The sequence below is a fragment of the Macaca thibetana genome, chromosome 16, assembly GCF_024542745.1.
Source record: "Macaca thibetana thibetana isolate TM-01 chromosome 16, ASM2454274v1, whole genome shotgun sequence".
Taxonomy (NCBI): Eukaryota; Metazoa; Chordata; class Mammalia; order Primates; family Cercopithecidae; genus Macaca; species Macaca thibetana.
In genome coordinates, this window is record NC_065593.1 from 35,972,040 (window position 1) to 35,999,250 (window position 27,211).

At 40.9% G+C, this 27,211-nt stretch overlaps 2 protein-coding genes and 1 pseudogene across 12 annotated transcripts in view; all 3 read left to right on the forward strand.

The window, feature by feature from the left end:
• The window catches only part of SKA2 (spindle and kinetochore associated complex subunit 2), a 976,874-nt gene extending 958,994 nt beyond the window's left edge, over nt 1-17,880 (forward strand). For all 6 annotated transcript variants that reach the window (XM_050764802.1, XM_050764801.1, XM_050764805.1 and 3 more), the window contains 3 exons: nt 173-259; nt 8,669-8,845; nt 15,490-17,880. In XM_050764802.1, coding sequence (XP_050620759.1) covers nt 173-259; nt 8,669-8,845; nt 15,490-15,558 — 333 coding nt within the window. In that variant the 3' untranslated portion in view covers nt 15,559-17,880. The remainder of the gene's footprint in view (nt 1-172; nt 260-8,668; nt 8,846-15,489) is intronic.
• Nucleotides 2,089-2,252, forward strand: LOC126940089 (uncharacterized; annotated as a pseudogene).
• Nucleotides 17,881-20,265: 2,385 nt separating the features above from the next.
• TRIM37 (tripartite motif containing 37) overlaps nt 20,266-27,211 on the forward strand; it is a 124,185-nt gene continuing 117,239 nt past the window's right edge. For 4 of the 6 annotated variants that reach the window (XM_050764660.1, XM_050764658.1, XM_050764662.1 and 1 more), the window contains exons 1-3: nt 20,266-21,421; nt 21,597-21,674; nt 23,482-23,583. In XM_050764660.1, coding sequence (XP_050620617.1) covers nt 21,401-21,421; nt 21,597-21,674; nt 23,482-23,583 — 201 coding nt within the window. In that variant the 5' untranslated portion in view covers nt 20,266-21,400. The remainder of the gene's footprint in view (nt 21,422-21,596; nt 21,675-23,481; nt 23,584-27,211) is intronic. The other 2 variants (XM_050764663.1, XM_050764661.1) reach the window with 1 other exon arrangement.

Consider the following 27,211-nt stretch of genomic DNA (forward strand, 5'->3'; position numbering starts at 1 on the left):
TAGAGCATAGTTATTATGGATAATGGATATTTTATATACTTTTTATTTCCACATTTTCAAATGAGTATGTATCACTTATTGAAATACTAACAAATGTAAAGAGAAAAAATAAAGTATCATGTTTACTATTACTCTTTTGGTTTATACAATAATGATTTGTGGTGATCTTTAGTTCCAGAAAGCTGAGTCTGATCTGGATTACATTCAATACAGGTTGGAATATGAAATCAAGACTAATCATCCTGATTCAGCAAGCGAGGTAATCTCCGAAATAAATAAGCTTAAAAAAAAAAAAAAAAAAAAAGCCTTAACTGAATACTTTAGAATTTTCTGATAGCATTCCTAATAGTAATAGATCATAAGAATTATATTACTAAGTTTATAGAATCTTAAAATCTTGTCATTGTGTTGGAAGCTTGGTTATAGCATACTGGAGAAATAGTATCAATAGTCCATGAAATTTGTGGCTACTTTTTTCCCCCTAACCTTTAAAAAATAATCATTGAGTTCAGAGGTACAAGCCACTGTGGCAGCCCCTGAAATTCCAAGAGAGAATATAGGTACCTCTAGGGCAGTTGTTCTTTAGTAAGTTTGAGGGGAGAAGTCCTGGCATTCAGCATATTCTCTGAGGAAGGTAATGATACACTATTAGATTTTTTAGTTGTATTTTATGAATAGTGATTTCCACATAAAGCTATGTATTTAATTATTCTAAGTTTAGGTTGATTAGAAACATTAACTCTGCTTTATGTCATAAAATCGTATACATATATGTCCATGGGGGTGAAAGCAAGTAATATCCAAGCATCATCTGTTAACATTAACACTAAAATCACTAATTTAATAATGTGTATCTTTTTTTCCCCCAAAGGCCAGGTATGAGGCTTATTATCTTTTTTTTTTTTTTTTTTGAGACGGATCACTCTGTCACCCAGGCTGGAAGTGCAGTGGTGCAATCTCAGCTCACCACAACCTCCACTTCCTGGGTTCAAGCGATTCTCTTGCCTCAGTCTCCCAAGTAGCTGGGATTACAGGTGTGCGCCACAATGCTTGGCTAATTTTTTTTTTTTTTTTTTTTGTATCTTTAGTAGAGACGGGGTTTTACCATGTTGGCCAGGCTGGTCTCGAACTCCTGATCTCAAGTGATCCGCCTACCTCAGCCTCTCAAAGTGTGGGGATTACAGACATGAGCCACCACGCCCAACCAATATTTGTCTTTGATAGCACTTGCCAGCAGACGAGAAATATTGCGTTTTACAGTTTAAAAAAATTCCATAAAATTAAAAAAATTTTTTTGGATTGGGTAGAAGTACAAGTTAAACTAACATTTTATACAAAATTGGGAAAATTTCATGAATGTTTAGTTTTTACTGTTTATTTCATGGAATGCTAGAATTCTATGGGAGTGTAGTTTGTACTGTTTTAGCTCCCTATTTTTTTCTCTCTCTTTCTCTTTTTTCTTCCTTTTCTTTTCTTTTTCTTTCTCTCTCCCCCTCCCTTTCTCTCTCTTCCTCCCTCCCTCCCTCTCTTTCTCTCTTCCTTCCCTTCCCCTTACCCTCTTTTCCTCCCTTCCTCCTTTCCTTCCTTCCTTCCCTCCTTCTCTCTTTCTCTCCTTCCTTCCTTCCTTCCCTCCCTCCCTCTTTTCCTTCCTCCCGTCCTTCTTCTCCCTCCCTTTCCTCTCTTCCCTTCCTTTTCCTTCCTTCTGTTGCCCAGGCTGGAGTTCAGTGGTACGATCTTGGGTCACTGCAGCCTCGGCCTCCCAGGTTCAAGGGATTCTCCCTCCTCAGCCTCCCAAGTAGCTGGGATTACAGGCTCAGGCCACCATGCTTGGCTAATTTTTGTATTTTTTAGTAGAGATGGGGTTTCACCATGTTAGTCAGGCTGGTCTCGAACTCCTGACCTCAAGTGATCCACCTGCCTCAGCCTCCTAAAATGCTGGGATTACAGTCGTGAGCCACCACACCTGGCCCCTTCCTTCCTTTTCTTCCTTTCTTTCCTCCCTTCCCTTCCATTCCTTTGTTCCTTTCCTTTCCTCCCCCTGCCTCCCCTTCCTTCCTTTCTTTCTTTTGTCTTAAAGATTGGTGTGACATTGCTTCTCAGCCTTTTGGCTAAGATCAAGTGTAGTATCTGTTCTTATCAGTTTAAAGACTCTGTATGTGTGTGTGTATGTGTGTGTTTTTAAGACAGGGTCTCACTCTGTCACCAGGCTGGAGTGCAGTGACAAAATCTCAGCTCACTTCAGCCTTGACTTCCTGGGTTCAAGCAATCCTCCCACCTCAGTCTGCCACGTGCCTGGAACTATAGGCACATACCACCACACCCAGCTAAAAAAAAAAGTGTTGAGATTACAGGTGTGAGCCACCTTGTCCAACCATTCTTGTAACCTTTTATCATCCACTTATGATAAGTAAAACCCTAAATTGGAAGTATTATAGGCACAAAATTAACTAAAGTGCAGCAAACACTAATAAAAGTTTATGAACACTACAGTTTACAAACACTAATAAAAGAATATAGAGGCTCCTGGCCAGGCGCGGTGGCTCATACCTGTAATCCCAGCACTTTGGGAGGCCAAGGCAGGTGGATGACCTGAGGTCAGGAGTTCAAGACCAGCCTGACCAACATGGAGAAACCCCATCTTTACTAAAAAAAAAAAAAAAAAAAAAAAATACAAAATTAGCCGGGCGTGGTGGCACATATGCCTGTAATCCCAGCTACTCGGGAGGCTGAGGCAAGAGAATTGCTTGAACCTGGGAAGCAAAGGTTGCGGTGAGCTGAGATCCCGCCATTGCACTCCAGCCTGGGCAACAAGAGCAAAACTCCATCTCAAAAAAAAAAAAAAAAAAAAAAAAAAAAATACAAAATTAGCCGGGCGTGGTGGCACATATGCCTGTAATCCCAGCTACTCGGGAGGCTGAGGCAAGAGAATTGCTTGAACCTGGGAAGCAAAGGTTGCGGTGAGCTGAGATCCCGCCATTGCACTCCAGCCTGGGCAACAAGAGCAAAACTCCATCTCAAAAAAAAAAAAAAAAAAAAAAAAAAAAAAAGGATGTAGTGGTTCCCAAGAGCCAGTTACTCAAATAAAACAGGCTATGTGCACAACAGTTTTTTCCTTTGTGGTATGTTGCTAAGTCCTAACCACAGTCCTAACCTGTCATAAACAGGCCATAAATGCAAATCATGTTGTCCTGAATTACTCACTGCCATGTCAGTCTTATTGATTTAGCTAATGTCATAAACACATGTATTATGGGTAGCTGCCTGACTACCCTGTCCTCTTTTAGCTCTATGGCCATTTATTTCTTATGCTTGATTTATCAAGCATATGCTTTCCTTTCCTAGTTTTGTGAGATCCTCAAGGATTAGTTCTTGCCACTTTTATTTTTTCCTGTATGAATCTGTATTTGGGGAACTCATCATTCTCCTGAGTTATATTAATATGTACAGATCTCTGCATATTTTACTACTGAGCTACATTCCAGTTACCTAAAGATCATTTATAATTAAGTTATGTAATTCATTATCACCTCATGAGGAAGATGATTTCTTCCCTCCTACCAATTTCCCTCCCAGTGTTAAACTTTTTTTTTTTTCCCCCCCAGATAAAGTCTCACTCTGTTGCCCAGACTGGAGTGCAGTGGCATGATCACGGCTGACTGCAGCCTCAACCTCCTGGGCTCAGGTGATCCTCCCACCTCAGTCTCCTGAGTAGGTGGGAATACAGGTGTGTGCCAACACACCTGGTTCTAATTTTTTGCATTTTAGTAGGGATGGGGTTTTGCCATGTTTACTAGGCTGGTCTCGCCTGGGCTCAAGTGATCCTCCTGTCTCAGCCTCCCAAAGTGTTGGGATTATAGGTGTGAGTCATCACCCCTGGCCTAAACTTTTATTTTTGTCAAATTAATTCTTGAATATATTTGAAGAGTTACAGAAATATAAAGCTTATAATTACAAAGAATAATGCTTCACATTCCCACCTTGGAGGATACCACTTCATCTCAGTGTCTTACGGTATTTCCTTTATATTTCTAAATAGTTTGCTTGTACTGCATTTTTATTTTTCCTCATCTGAAACATCTACTAATTTCCTGGATACGAACTGTTATACTTCACATCCTGGCTCTGCCTCTTATTAGCATTGTGATTTTAGCCAAGTCAGTCAACCTTTCTGTACTTTAATTTCCTCATCTGTAAAATGGAAATATTACTACCTACCTCAGAGGTTGAAAGAGAATTAGTTAACATATATAACTGTTTAGTCCAGAGTAAGTGCTATATGTTAGCTGTTATCACTAATAATAATCTCCTACTATAGCCCTGTTGTAGTAGCTCACACTTGTAGTCCCAGCTACTTGGGAGGCTGAGGTGGGAGGATCACTTGAGCCCAGCAGTTCAAGTGAGCTATGATTGCACCACTGCACTCCAGCCTAGGTGACAGTGAGATTCTAACTCTTTTTTAAAATTTTTTTCCAAGACAGAGTCTTGCTCTGTCGCCCAGGCTGGAGTGCAGTGAACATGATCTTGGCTCACTGCAACCTCTACCTCCCGGGTTCAAGCGATTCTCCTGCCTCAGCCTCCTGAGTAGCTGGGATTACAGGCATGTGCCACCCTGCCCAGCTAATTTTTGTATTTTTAGTAGAGACAGGGTTTCACCATGTTGGCCAGGCTGGTTTCGAACTCCTGACCTCATGATCCACCCGCCTGGGCCTCCCAAAGTGCTCAGATTAGAGGCATGAGCCATCACACCGAGCTGATTCTAACTCTTAAAAAAAAAGAAGAATTTTGTACTATGGGAGATAAAGTTTAAATACTTTACTACTTATATTTATTCCTATCTTCACAATTTCTATAACTATTGCTTTTATATAAACCCTGTTGAATACTATGTCTGCTTTCCTTTCTTCACAACCTGTTTTTCTAGAGCTAATAATTTTTTTCTTTTTTCCCTTCCATTTGCTTAGTTTTTTTTTTTTTTTTTTTTTGAGACAAGGTTTTGCTCTGTCGCCCAGGCTGGAGAGCAGGAGTTTGAGACCAGCCTGGGCAACATAGGGAAACCCCATCTCCACAAAAAAATAATTTAAAGCTTGGGTAAAGTGGTTCACGCCTGTAATTCCAGCACTTTGGGAGGCCGAGGTAGGCAGATCACCTGAGGTGAGGAGTTCTAGACCAGCCTGGCCAACATGGCAAAACTTCATCTCTACTAAAAATACAAAAATTAGCTGGGTGTGGTGGCACACACCTTTAGTCCCAGCTACTCTGTGACCATGGCTTACGGCAGTATCTACCTCCCAGGCCCAAGTGATCCTCCCTGCTTAGCCGCCCGAGTAGCACTATAGGCATGTGCCACCACACCCAGCTAATTTAAAAAATAATAATTATTATTACATATAATATATAATAATATATAATTATATAAATATGTTATATTTATAAATTATATATGTTATATTTATAAATTGTTATATTTATAAATTATATAAATATATAATAAATTTATAATATGTAATTTATATATAATTATTATTATTATTATTTTTTGAGATGGAGTCTTGCTCTGTCACCCAGGCTGGAGTGCAGTGGCATGATCTTGGTTCACTGCAACCTCTGCCTCCCAGGCTCAAGTGATCCACCCACCTCAGCCTCCTGAGTAGCGGGGACTACAGGCGTGTGCCACCACACACGGCTAATTTTTGTAGTATTAGTAGAGATGAGGTTTCGCCATGTTGGCCATTCTGTTCTAGAACTCCTGACCTCAAGTGATCTGCCCCCCTTGGTCTCCCAAAGTGCTGGGACTTGCAGGCGGCCTTTAAATTATTTTTCGTAGAGATAAGGTTTCACGCTATGTTGCCCAGGCTGATATTGAACTCCTGACCTCAAGCGATCCTCCCACCTTGGCCTCCCAAAGTGCTAGAATTACAAGTATGAGCCACCAAGGCCTAGCCTGCTTAGTTTTTCTATATACTTATCACTAATTCAGCCTCAGACATTTCTAATGACTGTAAAACTCTTCTCAATATTGTCAGACACACTACATGTTCCTTTAGTTTCATTTTCTCCCATGGAAACATCCTGTCCTTTCTGGTGTCTCTGTCCTGCTCCCATCTGACCTCCTGCTCTATAGGCTTCTTGCATGGCTGTCTTTCTGGGTGTTTTTTTTTTTTTTTTGAGATATTATCGCACTCTGTGGTTAGGCTGGAGTGCAGTGGCGTGATCTCGGATCACTGCAACCTCTGCCTCCCGGGTTCAAGCAATTCTCCCACCTCAGCCTCCCGAGTAGCTGGGACTACAGGCGTACGCCCACATGCCCGGCTAGTTATTATTATTATTTGTTTTGGTATTTTAGTAGAGACGGCATTTCACCATGTTGCCCAGGCTGGTCTCGAACTCTTGAGCTCAGGCAATCCGCCCACCTCAGCATCCCAAAGTGCTAGGCTAGGATTACAGGCGTAAGCCACTGTTCCCGGCCTCTTTTTTTTTGTTTGTTTGTTTTTTGAGAGGGAGTTTCGCTGTTGTCACCCAGGCTGGAGTGCAATGGCGCCATCTTGGCTCACTGCCTCCCAGGCTCAAGTGATTCTCCTGCCTCAGCCTACTGAGCAGCAAGGACTACAGGTGCCCACCACAATGCCTGGCTAATTTTTGTATTTTTAGTAGAGACGGGGTTTCACCACGTTGGCCAGGCTGGTCTCGAACTCCTAACCTCATGTGATCCACCCATCTTGACCTCCCAAAGTGTTGAGATTATAGTCATGAGCCACCGCGCCTGGCATTTCTGGGATTTCTTTACCATTATTTTGGTATTTCCCTTTGTTTTACTCCTGTGTTGGATCATATGTTTCACTTTTTGGTGGTTTATTTCTTTGATCTGGAAGTATATCCTTTAGATGCTTCCCAAGGAAGATTACACAGAAAGTTAACTTTTTGAGATGCTGAATGTTTGAAAAAGTCTTTATTGCACCCTTTAACCCTTTATTTGATGAATGGTTTTGTTGAATATAGAATTCTAGATTGGAGATTTTCTCTTAATTTTAACATCATCACTTCGTGGCTTTCTAGCTTCTATTGTTGCTGTTGAAAAATAGATGCCATTCTCATTCCTGATCCTTTGTCTGTGCTTTCCTTCTCAGCCTACCCCAGTCCCTTACCTATCACCTGGAAGTTTCAGAATATTTTTTCTTTTTTTTTTTTTTTTTTTTGAGGCGGAGTCTCGCTCTGTCGCCCAGGCTGGAGTGCAGTGGCGCTATCTCGGCTCACTGCAAGCTCCGCCTCCCGGGTTCCCGCCATTCTCCTGCCTCAGCCTCCCGAGTAGCTGGGACTACAGGTGCCGCCACCACGCCCGGCTAATTTTTTTTTTTTTGTATTTTTAGTGGAGACGGGGTTTCATTGTGTTAGCCAGGATGGTCTCGATCTCCTGACCTCGTGATCCGCCCGTCTCGGCCTCCCAAAGTGCTGGGATTACAGGCTTGAGCCACCGCGCCCGGCCCAGAATATTTTTTCTATCCTGCGAAAATTCACAGTTATGGTATAGATCTTTTTATTAATTGTGCTGTCACTTGGTGGGCCTGAAAATACATGAATCTTACCTAATCATAAAAAAAGAAATCTGACAGGGTGCAGTGGCTCACACCTGTAATTCTAGCACTTTGGGAGACTGATGCAGAAGGATCGCTTAAGGCCAGGAGTTTAAGACCAGCCTGGGCGACAGAGTGAGATTCCTGTTTCTATTTAAAAAAAAAAAAAAAAAAATTAAAAGAAAGAAAAGAATTACCAAGTGGCAGAAGGGGCCCAATTGAAATGTCTTTTATGGAATAGTGGTAATTTATATTGCAAAATAAATCTGGGAAACCAATATAGTTTATAAATACAGTTGGGTTGGCATGAATTTTATATTTTGTATATATATAAATAAATTGATATTTATACATACTTTATCCCCATGATAGTATGTTTACGAATTTTGGCCGGGCGCGGTGGCTCACGCCTGTAATCCCAGCACTTTGGGAGGCCGAGGCATGCGGATCACGAGGTCAGGAAATCAAGACCATCCTGGCTAACATGGTGAAACCCCGTCTCTACTAAAAATGTAAAAAAATTAGCCGGGCATAGTGGCAGGCACCTGTAGTCCCAGCTACTCCGGAGGCTGAGGCAGGAGAATGACGTGAACCCAGGAGACCGAGCTTGCAGTGAGCCAAGATCGCGCCACTGCACTCCAGCCTGGGCAATAAGAGTGAGACTCTGTCTCAAAAAAAAAAAAAAAGTTTTATAAGTAGTTTCATGTTGTCTTATTCTTTAAGAACAAGTATAAATAGTGCCTTTTATTGCCTTCCGAATAGCATTTAGAATTGTATTTTAGAAATATATAATTTATTATTGTGAACTATGCATCAAATGTTATATATCTAAGGTGACCCTTATTTGCTGTTTAATAGTGCTAATTTTTTTGGTGGGTTATTTCTGTACCTAGGCTATAAATTTCTTGAGAATAGGATCTAGGTCTTATACTTTTCTCGCTTCCCCATCGCCCATCTGATGTCATGTGGCTGCATAATTAAATACTCAACAGTGTTCAGTTAAATGGATGGTAGAATGTGTTGTATGTATACAGTATTTTAATTCTTAAAAAGCTTAATCTTTCATAATTTAATACATGTTAATTTTTTTCCTGATGTAGAAAAATCCAGTTACACTCTTAAAGGAATTGTCAGCAATAAAGTCTCGATATCAAACTTTGTATGCCCGCTTTAAACCAGTTGCTGTTGAGCAGAAAGAGACTAAGAGCCGCATATGTGCTACTGTGAATAAAACTATGAATGTGATACAAAAACTACAGAAGCAAACAGACCTGGAGGTAATGCTTTCAATTGACAGGTTAGATTTGTATAAATTTAGCTCTGAGTGTTGCCTTGAAAAATACACTTGCTGTAACTTAAACTTTGAAACTCAGCAGTCAGTTTGAACTATTGAAAGATTTTCCTGATACCCTGAAGTATAATAGCTCTTATTTCTGTTTATTCAAAAATAAGCATTTGGACTTGACATGGTTAATAAAGAAGTGTGCCGTCTTGAATTATGTAACCATGGCAGAAAACTTGGTAATACTTACTAAATCTAGCAGCTTAGCTGGTTCCTGCAAGTACTAGTGAGAATGAGATGTCTAGAAAATGGTTGGTTAGAGTGCTGTATTAAGGAGCTGTGTCTGGGCATGGCAGAATAATAGCACTGTCTGCCATGAGCATGGGAAGGAGGAAGGCATATGTGATATTTATTTGCCAACTTTGCACTAAATTTTGGCTTAAGATACTTTGAATTATGGGCTTATAGCTAGAGTAAATCAGAAAGGTTAATTACCCAGGTCAGTTTGATCAAGAATACTTTATATTGCAAATGGAGGGGAAAAAATAGAATAACATCTGCTTAGAACGATAAAATGATACCTAAGATGTATCTATTATAATCACAAGGAGATGAATGGCAGAGGAAGAAAGGGCAAATTAAACAGGGAATAGAGGTAATGGGGAGATAGAATTTAAAACAGTAAGGGTTGTGTTACATCCTAGTAAATTAAATGCAAAAAAAGTATGTATATAAGCTTTTATAAATCATCTCAGATCACACATTCTTCATTATATGTGCCTGACAGTAGAGCACATAACCTTGTTCTTAGGAAACAAATAGCTGATTAAGTATAGTTCCAGATGTACATGACAACATATCTGTATAGAACCATAAATTTTTTGAAGCACAGAATAAACATGGGTGAGAGGGCAAAGAGAAAATGGTATTTTGAATATCTACAGATTTCCCCCACTGGATATAATAAATCGATGGTGTATTTTTGAGACTACAAATTGGTACATAAAAGTAGTTGTATAGTGATAGAAGATTTCTTTTTTTTTTTTTTTTCTTTTTTTGAGATGAAGTTTTACTCGTTTCCCAGGCTGGAGTGCAATGGCACGACCTCGGCTCACTGCAACCTCTGCCTACCGGGTTCAAGTGATTCTCCTGCCTTAGCCTCCAGAATAGCTGGAATTACAGGTGCCTGCCACAATGCCCGGCTAATTTTTTGCAGTTTTAGTAGACACAGGGTTTCACCGTGTTAGCGAGGATGGTCTTGATTTCCTGACCTCGTGATCCGCACGCCTCGGCCTCCCAAAGTGCTGGGATTACAGGCGTGAGCCACCATATCCAGCCAGTGATGGAAGATTTCAATCATCTGACTATCTGTAAAGGTTTTCAGTTGAAGAAATACCTGAAATGAACAATACTTATGTCAAAGGCTGAAAACTAAGGGAGCTTTTACTTTGGATCACGTTATGGCAAATAAGAAGAAATGATTTAAAAGTTATAAAACTTGAAAGAGGTGGTCATATTTTAGAATCAATGATGACCAAATTGGGAAATGTTGGCTATAGTAAGTCTTGTACCTACTACTTTAAAAATGAGATAGTATGCTGGGCACAGTGGCTCATGCCTATAATCTCGGCACTTTGGGAGGTCAAGGCAGGAGGCTCAGTTGAGGCCAGGAGTTTGAGACTAGCCTGGACAACATAGTGAGACCCTATCTCTACTAAGAAAAAAGAAAAAAATATTTTAAAATTACTGGGCATGGGAGTGCATGCTGGTAGTTCCATCTATTTGGGGCAGAAGGATCCTTTGACTCTAGGAGTTTGAGGCTGCAGTGAGCTATGATTGCACCACTGAATTCCAGCCTGGGTGACGTGAGACTGTCCAAAAAATTTTTTTTGAATTAACTAAAATAAAAATGAGATAGTATTAGAAAGTTCAGAGGGAATAGAGATATGATACTTAATCTTCTGAGAGATGTTTAAAAGGGGGGCTTAATAAACCATAATACTGATAAAATTTTTATGATCCAAATGTGAATGGGAATAACATCTGTAGAGCTGATAACCAAAAACAGTTATATGAGCCCAGAGTTTAAAGGACTTGCAAGGTACAATTTGTAAATAAATTTCAAATATTAAAAGGTCATAGGGAGAAACCTGCAAAATCAGTTAGGAAAGCCAAAGGGGCCGGGTGTGGTGGCTCACGTCTGTAATCCCAGCACTTTGGGAGGCCAAGGCGGGAGGATCAAGAGGCCAGGAGATCCGAGACCATCCTGGCTGATATGGTGAAACCTCGTCTCTACTAAAATAACTAAAAATTAGCCAGGCCTGGTGTTGCATGCCTGTGGTCCCAGCTACTCGGGAGGCTGAGGCAGGGGAATTGCTTGAACCTAGGGGGTGGAGGTTGCAGTGAGCCGAAATCGTGCCACTGCACTCCAGCCTGGCAACAGAGTGGGACTCTTTCTCAAAAAAAAAAAAAAAAAGAAAAAAAAAGAAAGAAAAAGCCAAAGGCAGATTGAGCTAAGGCCTCTGAAATTTTCTAAAATAAGGAAAAGGTTATTTTAAAGGGGCTTTAAAATTATTTGGAGAACAAGAAGGACAAGAAAAGGATAAATTCTCCTTGGAACCAATAGTGCTTTGTTTATAGATAACAAAATGTATATCTTTTCAGGTATTATCTTGCTATAATCTTTATCAATGAGTGGTTTTTCATTTGGAAGGGTAGAAAATATATTTGAATTTATAATATTCAAAAAGAACACTTGAACTGATAATACTAAATAATAAATACAGAACAGAAAAGGAGGTAGGAGAAAGGTAATACATACTAATTTTGTAGTCTTTCTTAGGGGATATTAAGACTGACGAAGAAAAAAAGAGAAAAAACACTGAGGTTTATTTATTTATTTATTTATTTATTTATTTATTGTTTTTTGAGATGGAGTCTCCCTCTGTTGCCCAGGCTGGAGTACAGTGTCACGATCTTGGCTCACAGCAACTTCGGCCTCCCGGATTCAAGCAATTCTCCTGCCTCAGCCTCCCAAGTGGCTGGGACTACAGGCACATGCCACCATGCCCAGCTGATTTTTTTGTATTTTTAGTAGAGATGGGGTTTCACCAAGTTGGCCAGGCTGGTCTCGATCCCCTGACCGCAAGTGATCCACCTGTCTTGGCCTCTCAAAGTGCTGGGATTACAGATGTGAGCCTCCGTGCCCTCATATTTAAACTGAGGTTTAAATATGCTCAATTATAAAGGTGGTCTCATCAAAAGAGAAAAGGGACTAAACTTACACCCAAACAAAAAATAGCAAAACAAACGCCCCAAACATATATAACAATAAATAGAAAATTAAAAAGGCATTAAAAGTAGAATATGTAGTATTCCATGATCTTCCAAAATATGTGTGATAAAGAAGAAAAATTTCTACAAACTTTAGACTGGTTAACTTGACTTTAATTCCTGGAAAAATTATTTGAGAATTTATTAAACAGATGGTCTGAAAAGTTTTGTAGTGATCACAAGGAGCAACATGGATTCATCAGTCTTACAGCTGGGTGTGGCAGTGTGCATCTGTAGTCGCAGCTACTTGGGAGGCTGAGGTGGGACGATTGCTTGAGCCCAGGAGTTAGAGGTTGCAGTGAGCTATGACCACACCACTGCACTCTAGCCTGGGCGATTGAACAAGACCCTGTCTCTAAAACAAAAACAAAACAAAAAACCAAGTCTTGTCAGAATAACATTTCCTTTTTTTGAGGCAGAAGAAGGAAATCCTGTAACTGTTTGGGTTGTAGTAAGACATATGATTGTTTTTCATTTTATCCTTGTGAACATGTTGGGCAAATGTTGGTCTGATCAGTGGAACCAGCTGCATATCAGAATCATATAGGTTCTGTGGCTGTTCTAGATCTGGGCTGTCCTATTTGCATAACCTAATGTGGCTATATAAATTTAAATTTAGGCTGGGCACAGTGGTTCATGCCTGTAATCCCAGCACTTTGGAAGGCTGAGGCAGGTGGATCACCTGAGGTCAGTAGTTCCAGACCAGCCTGGCCAACATGGTGAAACCCCCATCTCTACTAAAGAAATACAAAAAATTAGCCAGGCGTGGTGGCGGGTGCCTGTAATCCCAGCTTCTCGGGAGGCTGAGGCAGGAGAATCTCCTGAATCTGGGAGGTGGAGGTTGCAGTGAGCTGAGATTGCACTCCAGCCTGGGCAACAAGAGTGAAACTCCATTTCAAATTAAAAAAAAGAAAAAAAAAAAGAAATGAAATTTACATTTAAGGTGGTTAAATGAAAAATAAGCATTAAGTTCTTCACCTACTGATTGGACAGTGCCGATATAGAATATTTCCAGCATCATGGAAAGTTTTATTGGACAATGTCGCCCTAGAGATTCTGATTCTGTAGGTCTGGGGTGTTCCAGATTTGGCAGTCTCTCTAGAGATGACCTATATAGTTGGCAGAATTGTAACTACTTAATTCTTCAGGTTGTACCTCCTATTAATTCCCCACATAACTCTTTGTTTCAGGCAGGCTGTCTGTTGGTGCTCTGTGAAAGTCCCTTACAACTTCCCTTCAGCCTCCCTTCTTCTTTTGCTGCTACCTGCTTTTGGTGAATGCTATTGGCTGTTTTTCTTTCTCAGCATCTGTTCTCCTTTCCTGCCTACCAGAGTGTAGGCATGCAGTGCATAATTATGTTTTGGTCAACAATGGACCAAATATATATGGCAGTGGTCCCAGAAGATTATAATAGCATATTTTTACGTACTCTTATGTTCAGATGTTTAGATATAAAAATACCATGTGTTACCACTGCCTACAGTGTTCAGCACAGTAACATGCTGTACAGATTTGTAGCCCAGGAGCAGTAGGCTATACCATATAGCCTGAGTGTATATATACAATCTCTGTGTAAGTACACTGTGATGTTCACATATGAAACTGCCTAACCATGTATTTCTCAGAACGTATTCCTGTCATTAAGTGACACATGACTATACTGACTTTCTTGAGATGTGTGTTGTCCCTCATAGCCATGTGCCTGAGATGAAGCTGGCCTCATCCTCGGCTCCAGGGGTGCATCTGATTGGCATAGGGAATGGACTTTATTTTTTAACTAACAGTGGTTGAGGAATGGGTTTGTAACCCAAATGACATGTGAGTAAGGATAGTCTGGAAGTAGGTAACCAGGAAGACTTTACTCACTGCTAAGACAACCGTGAGAAGAGAAGGCTTCTTCTGGACACTGTGTAGAATTGTGATACCTAGAACCGTTAAAGCCATTTGCTGTCAGCTTGAGGGTAAAGGTACCATCCAGGAATATTAGAGCTGTCAGATGGAAAAAACTGAGTCCTTACATTGTTCAGTTGCTGAATAAATCAGCCCGGAAGTCTTTCCTTTTTCTGAAGTTATTGTGGAATGATAATACATTTTCTTTTCTTTATCTTTTTTTTTTTTTTTTTTTTTTGAGACAGAGTTTCACTCTTATTGCCCAGGCTGGAGTACAGTGGCGCAATCTCAGCTCACTGCAACCTCCGCCTCCCAGGTTCAAGCAGTTCTCCTGCCTCAACCTCCCGAGTAGCTAGGATTACAAGCGCTCGCCACCATGCCCAGCTAATATTTTGTATTTTTAGTAGAGATGAGGTTTCACCATGTTGGTTAGGCCGGTTTCAAACTCCTGACCTCAGGTGATCCACCCACCTCGGCCTTCCAAAGTGCTGGGATTACAGGCATGAGACACCGCATCCAGCCTGTTTTTTCTTTTTTTAAGATGAGGTCTTGCTCTGCTGCCCAGGCTAGAGTGCAGTGACACCATCATGGCTGACTGCAGTCTCGACCTCTCAGGCTCAAGCGTCCTCCCACCACAGCCTCCCGAGCAGCTGGGACCACAGGTGTGTGCCACCATGCCCAGCTAAAAATTTGTGTACTAATAAGTTAAAAATTAGCTACTCAGGAGGCTGAGGTGGGAGGATTGCTTGAGCCCGGGAGGCTGCGGCTGCAAGGAGCCGTGATTGCACCACTGCACTCCAGCCTGGGCAACAGAGTGACCCTGTTTCAAAAATAGAAAAAAAAATTTTGGAAAAAAATTAGATGGTTGCATCTGTACTGAACAACTGTAGACTTTTTTCCTTATCATTTATTCCTTCCACAATATAGTATAACAACTATGTACATAGCATTTACATTGTATTAGGTATTATAAGTAATCTAGAGATGACTTAAAGTATATAGGAGGATGTGTACAGTTTCTATGCAAATACTACACAATTTCATATAAGGGACTTGAGCATCTGTGGATTTTGTTATCCTGGAACCAATCTCCCACAAATACTGAGGGTTGACTGTACTTTTAGAATATGGCATCCAAACATGACTTCTTTGGTTCTGCTATAATCCTTAAATTGTTTGATTTCTTGGTCTTGTTTCTTCAACTTAATTGCAAGTTCTTTAGAAGCTCAAACATCATAGGACCTTGTATATAAATAGCCAAGTATCTGTTTTTTCCCTTGCCCTTCTAAATCTGTGATTACATATATAGTATAAGCTTAGGGAAACATTTATTGGTCGACAATGCAGAAGTTAACTAAACTGATTTAACAGTCTTTGAAGATGTTTGAAATAAAAATTTTATCATTTATTTTCTAGCTGTCACCACTGACTAAAGAAGAGAAAACTGCGGCAGAGCAATTCAAATCTCACATGCCAGATTTATGAAGAAATGGATCTGGAAAGGAAACTAACAGAGAAGAGCTTAATTCCAGAGAAATTTAGGAAGATGTTTTGTTAACCCTTGATGTCCAGAGATTGGGGGCTGGTGAAGGAGGTTTGGCTTCAATGACTGGATAATGATGTCTTTCATGAGAGAGACTATAAGGGCAGATAATATATGAATAAAGTTCAGCCAAAAGGGTCAAAGGAGAATAAAATGATTTAAATATATGTATACACGCATGCACACACACACTTAGTCTTGCAATTTCAGGCAAGAAAGTCTCAACACTATTTTGCATCTGTTTTCTTTTTCTAAGTCATGATAATGTAGATGTTCTGGTCTATCATAAAAGAATGTTTATGTACATTTCAGTCATTCAATATGTGGCTTTGGAAATTAAAGTATAGCTAAAATATTTGTATTACACATATATAATTTCATTTTGTAAATGTTGATTGCGCATGTGGCCACATTATTGTTGAGACTGCTTTTATGTGACCTGTAGTCTTCCACAAAACCTAAAGTAATAACCTGGCTTTTCTGTGATAGCCACTTTTGCGTATTTTTTTTCCCTATTTCCCTTGCCTGCTAATGTTGAGCAGCATGAACTTGCTTTCTAATGCTGTTTTAGACTGTCCCTGTTGTATTTCAATAATACCTTTGTTTTCCTTCAGCCTTTATTACTGTAATTGTTCATTCTACATGAAAGCTAAGAAACTGAAATTAGAAGAGCACTTACCTGCTACTTGCCAATTTTGTGTGAGTGTGTTATATGTGTCAATTTCCCTTTAAAATAACTATGTATTTTAAAATAACTATTGGCAATAAGGAAACTGTTCAAAGTAGAGGCAGATCTTGATAGAAAGATGTTAATCACAGGGTTGTTTATGATAGCAATGTACATACACATTTGGCTAGTACTAGGTGAATAGGAAAATAAATCATGTTGTATGTATACAATAAGAGGTCAAGTTGCCAATAAATTATTACTGTTAATGTTCTGGGAAATGCTGAAACTATGCTAAGTGGGGGAGAGGGAAAGCAGGTATTGCAGTTTTGTAATGAAGATTGGGCTTTGGAGTCATATCTGAGATGTAAGTAGCAGGTTTTAAATTCTAGCTATGACCCTGGGCAGATCACTTAACTTTTGAGTGTCAGAATGTTTGGAAGGCAAGACAGTAAAGTGTTTTAATACAGGGTTCAGTATTTAGTAAGCCTTCAATAAGTGATATTACATACATGTAATAAAAACTAAGCATTGAAAGGACTAGGAAAAATGTATCAAATGTAAGTTCTCTGCAGGTTATAGAATTATACTTTTACATAATTTTAAAATTTTAGTTATGAGCATGTTTGTCCATTAACAAACTTACAATAACTGAAAAACAGGGTTGTGAGAACAGCTTCACTTAAAATTGTCTTGTCTAGTTTGAGTATTTCAAGAACAGAAAGCTTCCTTTTTTTTTTTTTTTTTTTTTGAGACGGAGTCTCACTCTGTCGCTCAGGCTGGAGTGCAGTGGTACGCTCTTAGTTCAATGCAACCTCCGCCTCCCAGGTTCAAGCAGTTCTCTGCCCCACCCTCCCGAGTAGCTGGAATTACAGGTGCCTGCCACCATGCCTGGCTAATTTTTTGTATTTTTAGTACAGATGGGTTTTCACCATCTTGGCCAGGCTCGTCTTGAACTCCTGATGGTGATCCACCCACCTCAGCCTCGCAAAGTGCTGGGATTACAGGCGTAAGCTACCATGCCCAGCCGCTTTTTTTTTAATTACAGAGAAGTAAGTTACACCTTAGTATCAGATATTAATTTTCTTCAGTGTTCAGGCAATTAGTATTTACAAAGTTCTTGTCATGAGATGGCTCTGGGATGTGATAATGATTGTTGGGATTGAAAAAATGGTAGTATCATGGAGAGATCATAATAAATTCTTATTATAATAGTATTAAAAGTGGTTTTGCTTTCAGTTAGGGAGAAAAATTAGATTGTACTATTTTTCCTCTATGATTTCCTTCAGTTATCTTCCAAATGTTATTTTCCCCCCACAGCCCCCTTAACATTGTTCTCTATGCACTTCTCAATACATTTTCATTTGTTTTTCAAGCCTCTTTGTGGATGACTCCTAAATACAACTTCTTCCTCTAGCTCTAGATCCATATTTCCAATAAAATCCCCTACCTGAATATTGAAATTAAACATGTCCAGAATACTTACTGATTTTACTGTTAATAGCCACTATTCTGTTGTTTTGAATTAAAATCTGTATAACTAATTTGCATCCCTTTATCTTCTTAGTCAATAAAACCTACAATTCTCTCTCTAAAATGGTCATAGTATACAACCTCCACATTATCTTCACACCTCCTTAATTTAGATCTTTTGTTTCTCATCTGGATTATAATTGTTTTATCCTATGTGACTATAGTGTTTTTATGTCTTAAGTTATAAATAATACATGTTTAAGAATTTAAAAATCACAGGGATGGCCGGGTGTGGTGGTTCATGCCTGTAACCCCAGCACTTTGGGAGGTCGAGGCGGGAGGATCACAAGGTCAAGAGATCGAGACCATCCTGGCCAACATGGTGAAACCCCGTCGCTACTAAAAATACAAAAATTAGCTGGGCGTGGTGGCATGTGCCTGTAGTCCCAGCTACTTGGGAGGCTGAGGCAGGGGAATCACTTGAACCCGGGAGGTGGAGGTTGCAGTGAGCTGAGATCGCACCATTGTACGCTGGCTTGGTGACAGAGTGAGACTCTGTCTCAAAAAAAAACCCCAAAAAACAAACAACAACAACAACAACAACAAACAGGCATGTAAATTCTCTAGAGGTAATCTGCAAATAATTTCTTCAGGCATTTCTACATGTATACAAATTAAAAAAAATTTTTTCAACAAAAGTAGGTTGATACTGTGCCTTGTACTGCTGCTGTACTTAATTTTTTTTCATTTCATTATTTTATTTGAGACAGTGTCTCACTCTGTCACCCACGCTATAGTGCAGTGGCGCTATCATGGCTCACTGTAGCCTCTAGGGCTCAAGCAATCCTTCGGCCTCAGCCTGCCAAGTAGCTGGGACCACAGGTACATGCCAACAACCCCTGCTAATTTTTGTATATTTTGTAGAGACTGGGTTTCATCATGTTGCCCAGGCTGGTCTCCAACTCCTGAGCTCAAGAGATCTGCCAGCCTCAGCTTCCCAAAGTCCTGGGATACGTGAGCCACTGCGCCCGGTCTTCAATTCTAATATATTTTTGTTACGTCACATATCCACCCTTCTTTTTAATAGCTGTAATCTATTATATGGCTATACCATACCTTTTTTTTTTTTTTTTTTAAGACAGGATCTGGCTCTGTTGCCCAGGTCATAGTGCAGTGGTGTGATCTTGGATCACTGCAGCCTCAAAACTCCTGGGCTCAAGTGTTTCTTCCATCTCAGCCTCCAGAGTAGCTGGGATCATAGGTGTGCACCACCATGCCCCCAGCTAAATATATAATCATTTTTATCAGTTCCTTATTGATAGACATTTAAACTCTATAACAGCAAGTTATACAAATAATATAACAAATTGTAAAACATTAAGTTATTTAGGGATATATATGAAGTTAGGAGATTTTTCTTGTGGGGAGAGCAGCAAGGTCAGCCTTTAAGAGATTCTGATGGAGCAGACCATTGGCTCCCAAACCCCAGGGCTTGGCAATCCATGTGAGTTTAGCATCTTGCCAACTAAATTATTTATTTTGCTCAAGTTATCCTTTTTGCTTGCAACCAACGGCCTCTAATCAGTTGTACAGGTTTCTAACTGTTCGATATTATGAACTAGTGCAGTAAGTCCTTCAACATTTTTGGATTCTTCAGCAAACATACAAGAATCTATCTTACTATTTACCATATAAGTATTGCAATTTGTCTTATTTGTCTTCTACACTGCGCCTTGAGAGCAAGGCCCACTCACTTCTCATTACTCTGAATCCTAAGTACAGCACTGCATTCTTTTTTTTTTTTTTTTTTTTGAGACGGAGTTTCACTCTTGTTGCCCAGGCTGGAGTTCAATGGCGCCATCTCAGCTCATCGCAACCTCCGCCTCCCAGGTTCAAGCGATTCTCCTGCCTCAGCCTCTCTAGTAGCTGGGATTACAGGCATGCGCCACCACACTCGGCTAATTTTGTATTTTTAGTAGAGACGGGGTTTCTCCATGTTGGTCAGGCTGGTCTCGAACTCCCGACCTCAGGTGATCCGCCCGCCTTGGCCTCCCAAAGTGCTGGGATTACAGGCATGAGCCACCACGCCCGACCTAGCACTGCATTCTATAATTATTTTAAGTAAAATTGTCATAACATAAAATTAACCATCAACCATTTAAAAATGTACAACTGAGGGCATTTTCGTAAAAATAGCGTTATACAACCATCAGCTCCATGTAGTTCAAAGACCACAAATAATTCTTACTGAAAGCATTTTTCAGTCTCAGATTAATCTTTCTAAATTATATCTTGTTCATGACCCACGTAGTTAAAATAAATTGTTGCTACCCACCACCTATAAGCCTAAATGCCTGATATTCAAGAACTTGTTTCTAGATTATTAGTGATTCTCTACATGTGCACTCCAGGTCGATTAAGTATAATTAGTTGTTTGCAATAAATACAGGAAAAATTAAACTCAAATTATGAATTTGATGTGCCCTCTTTGTCTCACACACCTTCAATTCTTGCAATCTTTACACATCTCTTCTGGCAAGAAATTGTAGAAAGCAGATCCCATTTATAGGAAAGATGAATATCGCTGATACCCTTTCAATAGTCCCACTGCGACAACTTACTTATGCGGCAAGAATGAAGTGTGGGATGTGGGAATGAAGTCTTCACAGTGTGTGGTCCCGTCCACTCAGCACCGGAATGAGAAATGACACCTCTTCAGGCTTCACAGTCTGGAGCCTTCTAACTCAATTTGCTTTGGTAGGTGGAACCCAAGTCCTACAAACCTTAGACTCTTTCTTCCAGAGAGAACCACTAACCACTAACCCTGTGCACCAGGGTTTCTCAAAGTGCGGGCCACAGGCCACCTGCTACCGAATCACACACAATGTTGGGTGAAAACGTGGATGGCCTGGGCCCCACCCTAAAAATCTCAGAGTCCGAATACCTAGGGGTGTGGCTCCGAAGACCGCTTTCCACTAGTGCGCCAGGTGGCTCCGTCTTTGGCGCGCAAGTTTGAGAGCCGTGGGTCCCCGCCCTCCGCCGAGGTGGGCGGGGCGTAGCGGAGCCCCACGCTCAGACCGCCTACGCAGGCTGGGGCCGGAGGCACGCAACCCTGAGGCAGCGAGTCGCCAAGTCTCGTGTGCGCCCCGCAACGCGGGAACTAGGCGAACCTTCCACGCTTCTCCCCTCCTTTCTCCTCCCGCAGCGTCCTGCGCGCATGCGCTTCGCGCCTTCTCTCGCCGCCGCGCCCCCAGCTGTCCTGGTTACAGTTGGTGTTTGCGAATTCTCTGCGGCGCCTTCTCTGCCGAACTCCAGCGGCGGTTCCATACGCGCGCGCCCGCGTCACGTGGGCCGAGATTTCCCTCGCGGCTGCTGGCCGGCGGGTGAGCCCGGAGAAAGGAGCCGCGGCCACTGCTCGCCCTACCTCTGCGCCCCGGGGCGGGCGCGCCGGTAAAAATGGCGAAATGGGGGTAGTCGGCGCTGGACCTGAAGCGATGGGGCACGCAGGTGGGGCTGTTGTCGGAGCCCCCTGACGTGGGCGCCGGGCTTCTCTAGGTGATTTGATCTGGCGACCTCGGGCCGGCGCCTGAGGTCAGACTACGGAGCCCGCGGGTCGCCAACGGCCTCGCCGAGAGCCGGAGGCAATGGATGAACAGAGCGTGGAGGTGAGGGGGTTGTGAGGGTGGTGGTTAGTCCCCGCCCCCACCCGATGAGCGGTTTTTATTCGGGGAGCCGTGCCCATGTCCTCCCTCCGGTAGGGCACCGCTACCCCACACCCCACACCCCTGCCGCTGTGGAGAGGGCTGGCCCTGTACCAAGGACGCCGTTCTCATTCTGCAGCGCTCCGGGTGTCTTGTGCTCACTGTTCCGCAGTCAGGTGGTGCGTATCCTGGAGTTTTCAAGGATGTCGTGGCACAGGTACTCTTCCCCACCGGGTATTTACAAACTGCATCCTGTTCCGAGCAAAACTGCAGATTCATCAAATGGACGTACCCTGCCACTCGCCACCAGTCCTTAAGAGTTCTTGAGCTGATCTAAATCTCCTTCCAAATGGATAATCATCTTTCCCTCTCAGTGGCACATTTTGCAAGCTTCTGCCTTTCCTTCCTAGATTGAATCAGCATATATTATCTCATGTGTAGTTTCCAGAACAAACTGTTCTTTTTATAACTGATTCTTGTAAGCTGTGAGTTAAAATAGTTGGGATATGTAGGATATGTAAGTAAAGGCTAGGAATATTTTTTAAAAGATTGTTTATTGAACTTAATTGTATAATCATTATCAAATTTTGAACCTTTCAGATACTGAACTAGGAAATCCTTGCTTTTTAGTAAGAGGTAACTGTGTTATGGATATTCCACTTGAAACTAGTCATTCTGTAGTCTTGTTGTCCACCCCGTTGCAGGTTACAGAATCTGCATCTCCCAGGTTCTTTCTGGCCCTACAGAGTCATGATGAGATTCATGAGTAATTTTCTCCTTAATTCCTCATGTAAAGTATTATAAAGGTTTTGTAAACTTATCTTGGTTTTAGGAGGGTTTAATTCTAGAATGGAGTGAAAGTAAATGTCAGTACTATAAAAACAAAGTATACAATACAATAACAGTACGTTTAATTGTATCTTTTTTCTTGTTAAAAACTTTTCAGTTACTTCCTAAATTGATTAAACTGAGACTTGCAAAGATAATACTGTTTCTTGTATTTACATATTTTTGTTGTTGTTGTTCCCAAGATTGCTTTGAACTACCGTCAGCATTTTCAGTTGGGGCAGAATCTCAGGTTCAAATAAGTAGCTAGTCGGTTTTAACATCAGGGCAGCAATTCAGATTTCTGGATTCTTAATTCATTTTTTTCTGGGTCACAGTACACTGCCTTTAGGATAAGTGTCTTTTTAAACTTCTTTTTCCTCTAAATTATAAAATCAGTTTATACCTTTTGGGGAAATTGCAGAAAAAGTTAAAAAGTTCATGTTGTGTATTCAGTCATATAGTCTGCCTTTTTTCCTTTTTTTTTTTTTTTTCAGACAGAGTCTCACTCTGTCACCCAGTCTGGAGTGCAGTGGCACCCTCTCGGCTCAATGCAACCTCCGCCTCACAGGTTCAAGCGATTCTCCTGCCTCAGCCTCCTGAGTAGCTGGGATTACAGGCGCACACCACCACGCCTGGCTAATTTTTGTATTTTCAGTAGAGACGGGATTTCACCATTTTGGCCAGGCTGGTTTCGAACTCCCGACCTCAAGTGATCCACCTGCCTCGGCCTTCCAAAGTGCTGGGATTACAGTCATGAACCATTGTGCCTGGGCCTTTTTTCCTTGCTGTCGTACATTATATGCATTTTTCTGTTATCATTAGATGAAGAACTATTTCTAGTGACTAATCTTTGTGTAACTGCCGTAATTTACTTAATATTCGGACATTCGGGCTGTACCTAGATTCTTGCCATTATAATTACTGCTTCAGTGAAAATTTTTCTACATAAGTCTGTGTTTGCATTTCCTATATTTTCCTTAGAATAGAATCATCATGAAGCTTAGAAAAATGGAAGTACATTTTCCAGATATTTTAAGGTACTCTGGACCTTGACCAACCAAATCCTGATATGGAATATAGTTAAAATAGAGATATCAGCCCAAAATAAATGTAAATGTTGAGTTGTTTTGAGCTTGCCTTTTACTCTTGATTCAGTAGCCTAAACTGGTGGATCTTACATCTTTTATTGTTTTCAGAGCATTGCTGAGGTTTTCCGATGTTTCATTTGTATGGAGAAATTGCGGGATGCACGCCTGTGTCCTCATTGCTCCAAGCTGTGTTGTTTCAGCTGTATTAGGGTAAGTTGTATTTCTTTTTACATGTAGCTAGTATATATAGTATATATTGTAAGGATTAACCATTTCCCTTATCTTTTTATTTTACATTTTTTTGCCCTAAAGTGCTTGCTTGCATTGTGCTTGGGGTTGAGGAATACTAAGGTAAATGACAAATTGCCTGCCTTGAAGGAGCCTAAATCTAATTGAGGGAATGGAGTTTAGAATGTTTATATTGAAGAATGTGTGGTATCATAAAGAGACACTAAAGAAGTGCTGTGGGGCTCAGAAGAGGACTAGTTTATATGCGTTTGGTGAGTAAGATGGAGAAAAAGTGTTTAATCTTAAATAGTTGCAAGACACTGTAGAGATAAATATAATCTAGGGGCTTTAAAACTTGAGTGTTGGCACTTTGGGAGGCTGAGAAACAAAAAACAAAATTTGAATGTTGGCTGGGAGCGGTGGCCCAGGCCTGTAATCTCAGCACTTTAGGAGGGCGAGGCGGGCGGATCACGGGGTCAGGAGTTCGAGACCAGCCTGACCAACATGGTGAAACCCCGTCTCTACTAAAAATACAAAAATTAACTGAGTGTGGTGGTGTGTGCCTGTAATCCCAGCTACTGAGGAGGCTGAGGCAGGAGAATTGCTTGAACCCGGGAGGCAGAGGTTGCAGTGAGCTGAGATCACGTCAGTGCACTCCAGCCTGGGCGACAGAGCGAGACTGTGTCTCAAAAAACCAAAAAAACATTATGAGGAAGTTTGGTTGTGTGTGCCAGTGTCCAATAGCACATCTACAGAGCATAGTTGAAAACTGCCTTGTTCACATTCCTCTTCAATTATTTATTTTCCTGAGAAAATCAAAGAGGTCACATGCTCTTCACCTCAAACTTCCTGTTTCGGCTGGGCGCGGTAGCTCACACCTGTAATCCCAGAATTTTGGGAGGGTGAGGTGGGTGGATCACCTGAGGTCAGGAGTTCGAGACCAGCCTGACCAATATGGTGAAACCCTGTCTCTACTAAAAATACAAAAATTAGCCAGGCATGGTGGCATGTGCCTGTAGTCCCAGCTACTCAAGCGGCTGAGACAGGGGAATCACTTGAACCGGGGAGGCAGAGGTTGCAGTGAGCCACTGCACTCCAACCTGGCGACAGAGCGAGACTTCATCTCAAAAAAAAAAAAAAAAAAAAAGAAAATTTCTGTTTCCTTATTCTTGCCTAAGGAAGATAAATATGCCTTTGTCAAGAGTAGTATTGGTAACACTTAAATCATTTTTTCCTAGTCACACAGCTCACAATTGATGGTACTGGATTTGAACCCATTAAGTTCAAGAACTCTATAGCCTTTTCTTTGTCACTGCACCATGTGCAGAAGACCAAGTTAAATATGATGTTGGTTCTCATACTCCTAAAACTAAGAGATTCAATCTTTCTTGGCCTTCTTTCCTCAGCTGTAGAATTCAGATAGGATTTGCTTTACAGGGTGGTTGTGGCATTAAATGAGATAAGCTAAGAAGTAATTAAGAAATTATAAAATACTGTATCTACTTATTTGTAAGGTATTTAGTTGTTAAAATAGCAACTAATACACATTAACACTTACCTATGTTTTAATAAACAGTGAAAGTGATGCTAGAGAAATTAAGTAATTGGCCTCCATTACTATAGTTAATTAAGTGGTAGAATCTGGATCTGGGCTGATTTTTTTGATGAAGGTCCCATATGCTTATGGTGTTTGGTTGTTACCTTATGCCTCATTGATTCTGTATTTTTTCATTGTTACATCTTCTTCCTCCTGCCCCTTAAATGCATTTATTTCTTAATTTCTTAAGATCTTGTTGCTTCATTCTCTACTCTGAGGTTTCTGGGAGTGTTCATCTACTTTGGGAAATTTGATTTACTTTAGCAGCTTTAGCTATCATCTCTCTGCATGGCTCCTAAATCTATTCCTTCAGCACTAACTTGTGGATGTCTTGTCTTGTTGTCCTTCTAGCATCTTGAACTTTGTTGAAGATCAAATTATTCGTGTTATTTTCTCAAACCAACTCTAAGTTCATACTTTTTGTTCTGTTCTGCCAGTCAAACTGGAAACTTTATACCAGTGATTTTTTTATTTTCTATTTTTATTTTTTTGAGATGGAGTCTCGCTCTGTTGCCCAGGCTAAAGTGCAGTGGCGTGATCTCGGGTCACTGCAACCTCCGCCTCCCAGGTTCAAGCGATTCTCCTGCCTCAGACTCTCGAGTTGCTGGGAGTGTAGGTGCACTCCACCATGCCCAGCTATTTGTGTGTGTGTGTGTGTGTGTGTGTGTGTGTGTGTGTGTGTGTGTGTATATATATATATATATATTTTTTTTTTGTAGAGATGGGGTTTCACTGTGTTGCCCAGGCTGGTCTTGAACTCCTGACCTCAACTGATCTGCCCTCCTTGGCCTCCCAAAGTGCTGGAATTACTGGCATGAGCCACCGCGCCTGGCCTATACCAATGATTTTTAAGTGCAATTAGTTATTATCTCCCGGTTTCACTTATATTTGTCTTACCTTTCTATTTTTATCATTAGCGTGCTAATAGAGAAGTATGAACATTGGTTACCTCATGCTTAGATTATTTAATTACTTTCTATCTGATCTCTCAGGTTTGAGTCTTTTCTTATCTCCAGTCCATTTTCTGTCCTGCTGCTATATTAATATTTTTCATTGGTGTCTTTTTTTCCCAGAAGCCTCAGAAATTTATTACATAAAGGATAAAGTCCAAGAATGTTAGCCTTGTGTTCAGACCGTCCAGATCTGATTCTGACCTTTCTTTCTAGGGCTGTCTTGGTTCCTGAATGCACTGATCATTTGTTCATTCATTCGGCAAATATTAATTGCTTGCCTACTTGTTTTCAAGCCAGTCATTTTTTATTAGGTATAATTGACATACAATAAACTACACATGTTTAAAGTGTACAGTTTTTTATTTGTTTTGTTCTTTTTTTTATTTTTTTTTGAGCTGTTTTTTCGCTCTTGTTGCCCAGCCTGGAATGCAATGATGCGATCTCCCCTCACTGCAACCTCCGTCTCCTGGGTTCAAGTGATTCTCCTGCCTCAGCCTTCCAAGCAGCTGGGATTATAGGCATGCATCACCATGCCTGGCTAATTTTGTATTTTTAGCAGAAACAGGGTTTTACCATGTTGGTCAGGTTGGTCTCAAACTCCTGACCTCAGGTAATCTACCCACCTCAGCCTCCCAAAGTGCTAGGATTATAGATGTGAGTCACTGCGCCTGGCCAAGTGTACAGTTTTGACATATATATCCTCTTGTGAGACTATCACTGCAGCCAAGTTAGTGAATGTATCTGTCATCCCCAAAACTTTCCTTGTGCCTCTTGGTAATTCCTCCCTCTACTTACCTTGTCCCCAGGCAACCACTGATCTGTTTTCTGTCACAATAGATAGGTTTGCTTCAGAGATAGGGGGGATGGAAAAAGAGGAAAAAGATAAGTTTGCATGCTCTGGAATTTTACACAAATGAAAATCATACAATATGTACTCTTAGGGATCTGGCTTTTTTCACTCAGCAAAAATACTGTGTGTATCAGTAGTATTCCTTTTTATTGCTAAGTAGTATTCCATTATATGTATTTACCACAATTTGTTTATGCATTCACCTATTGA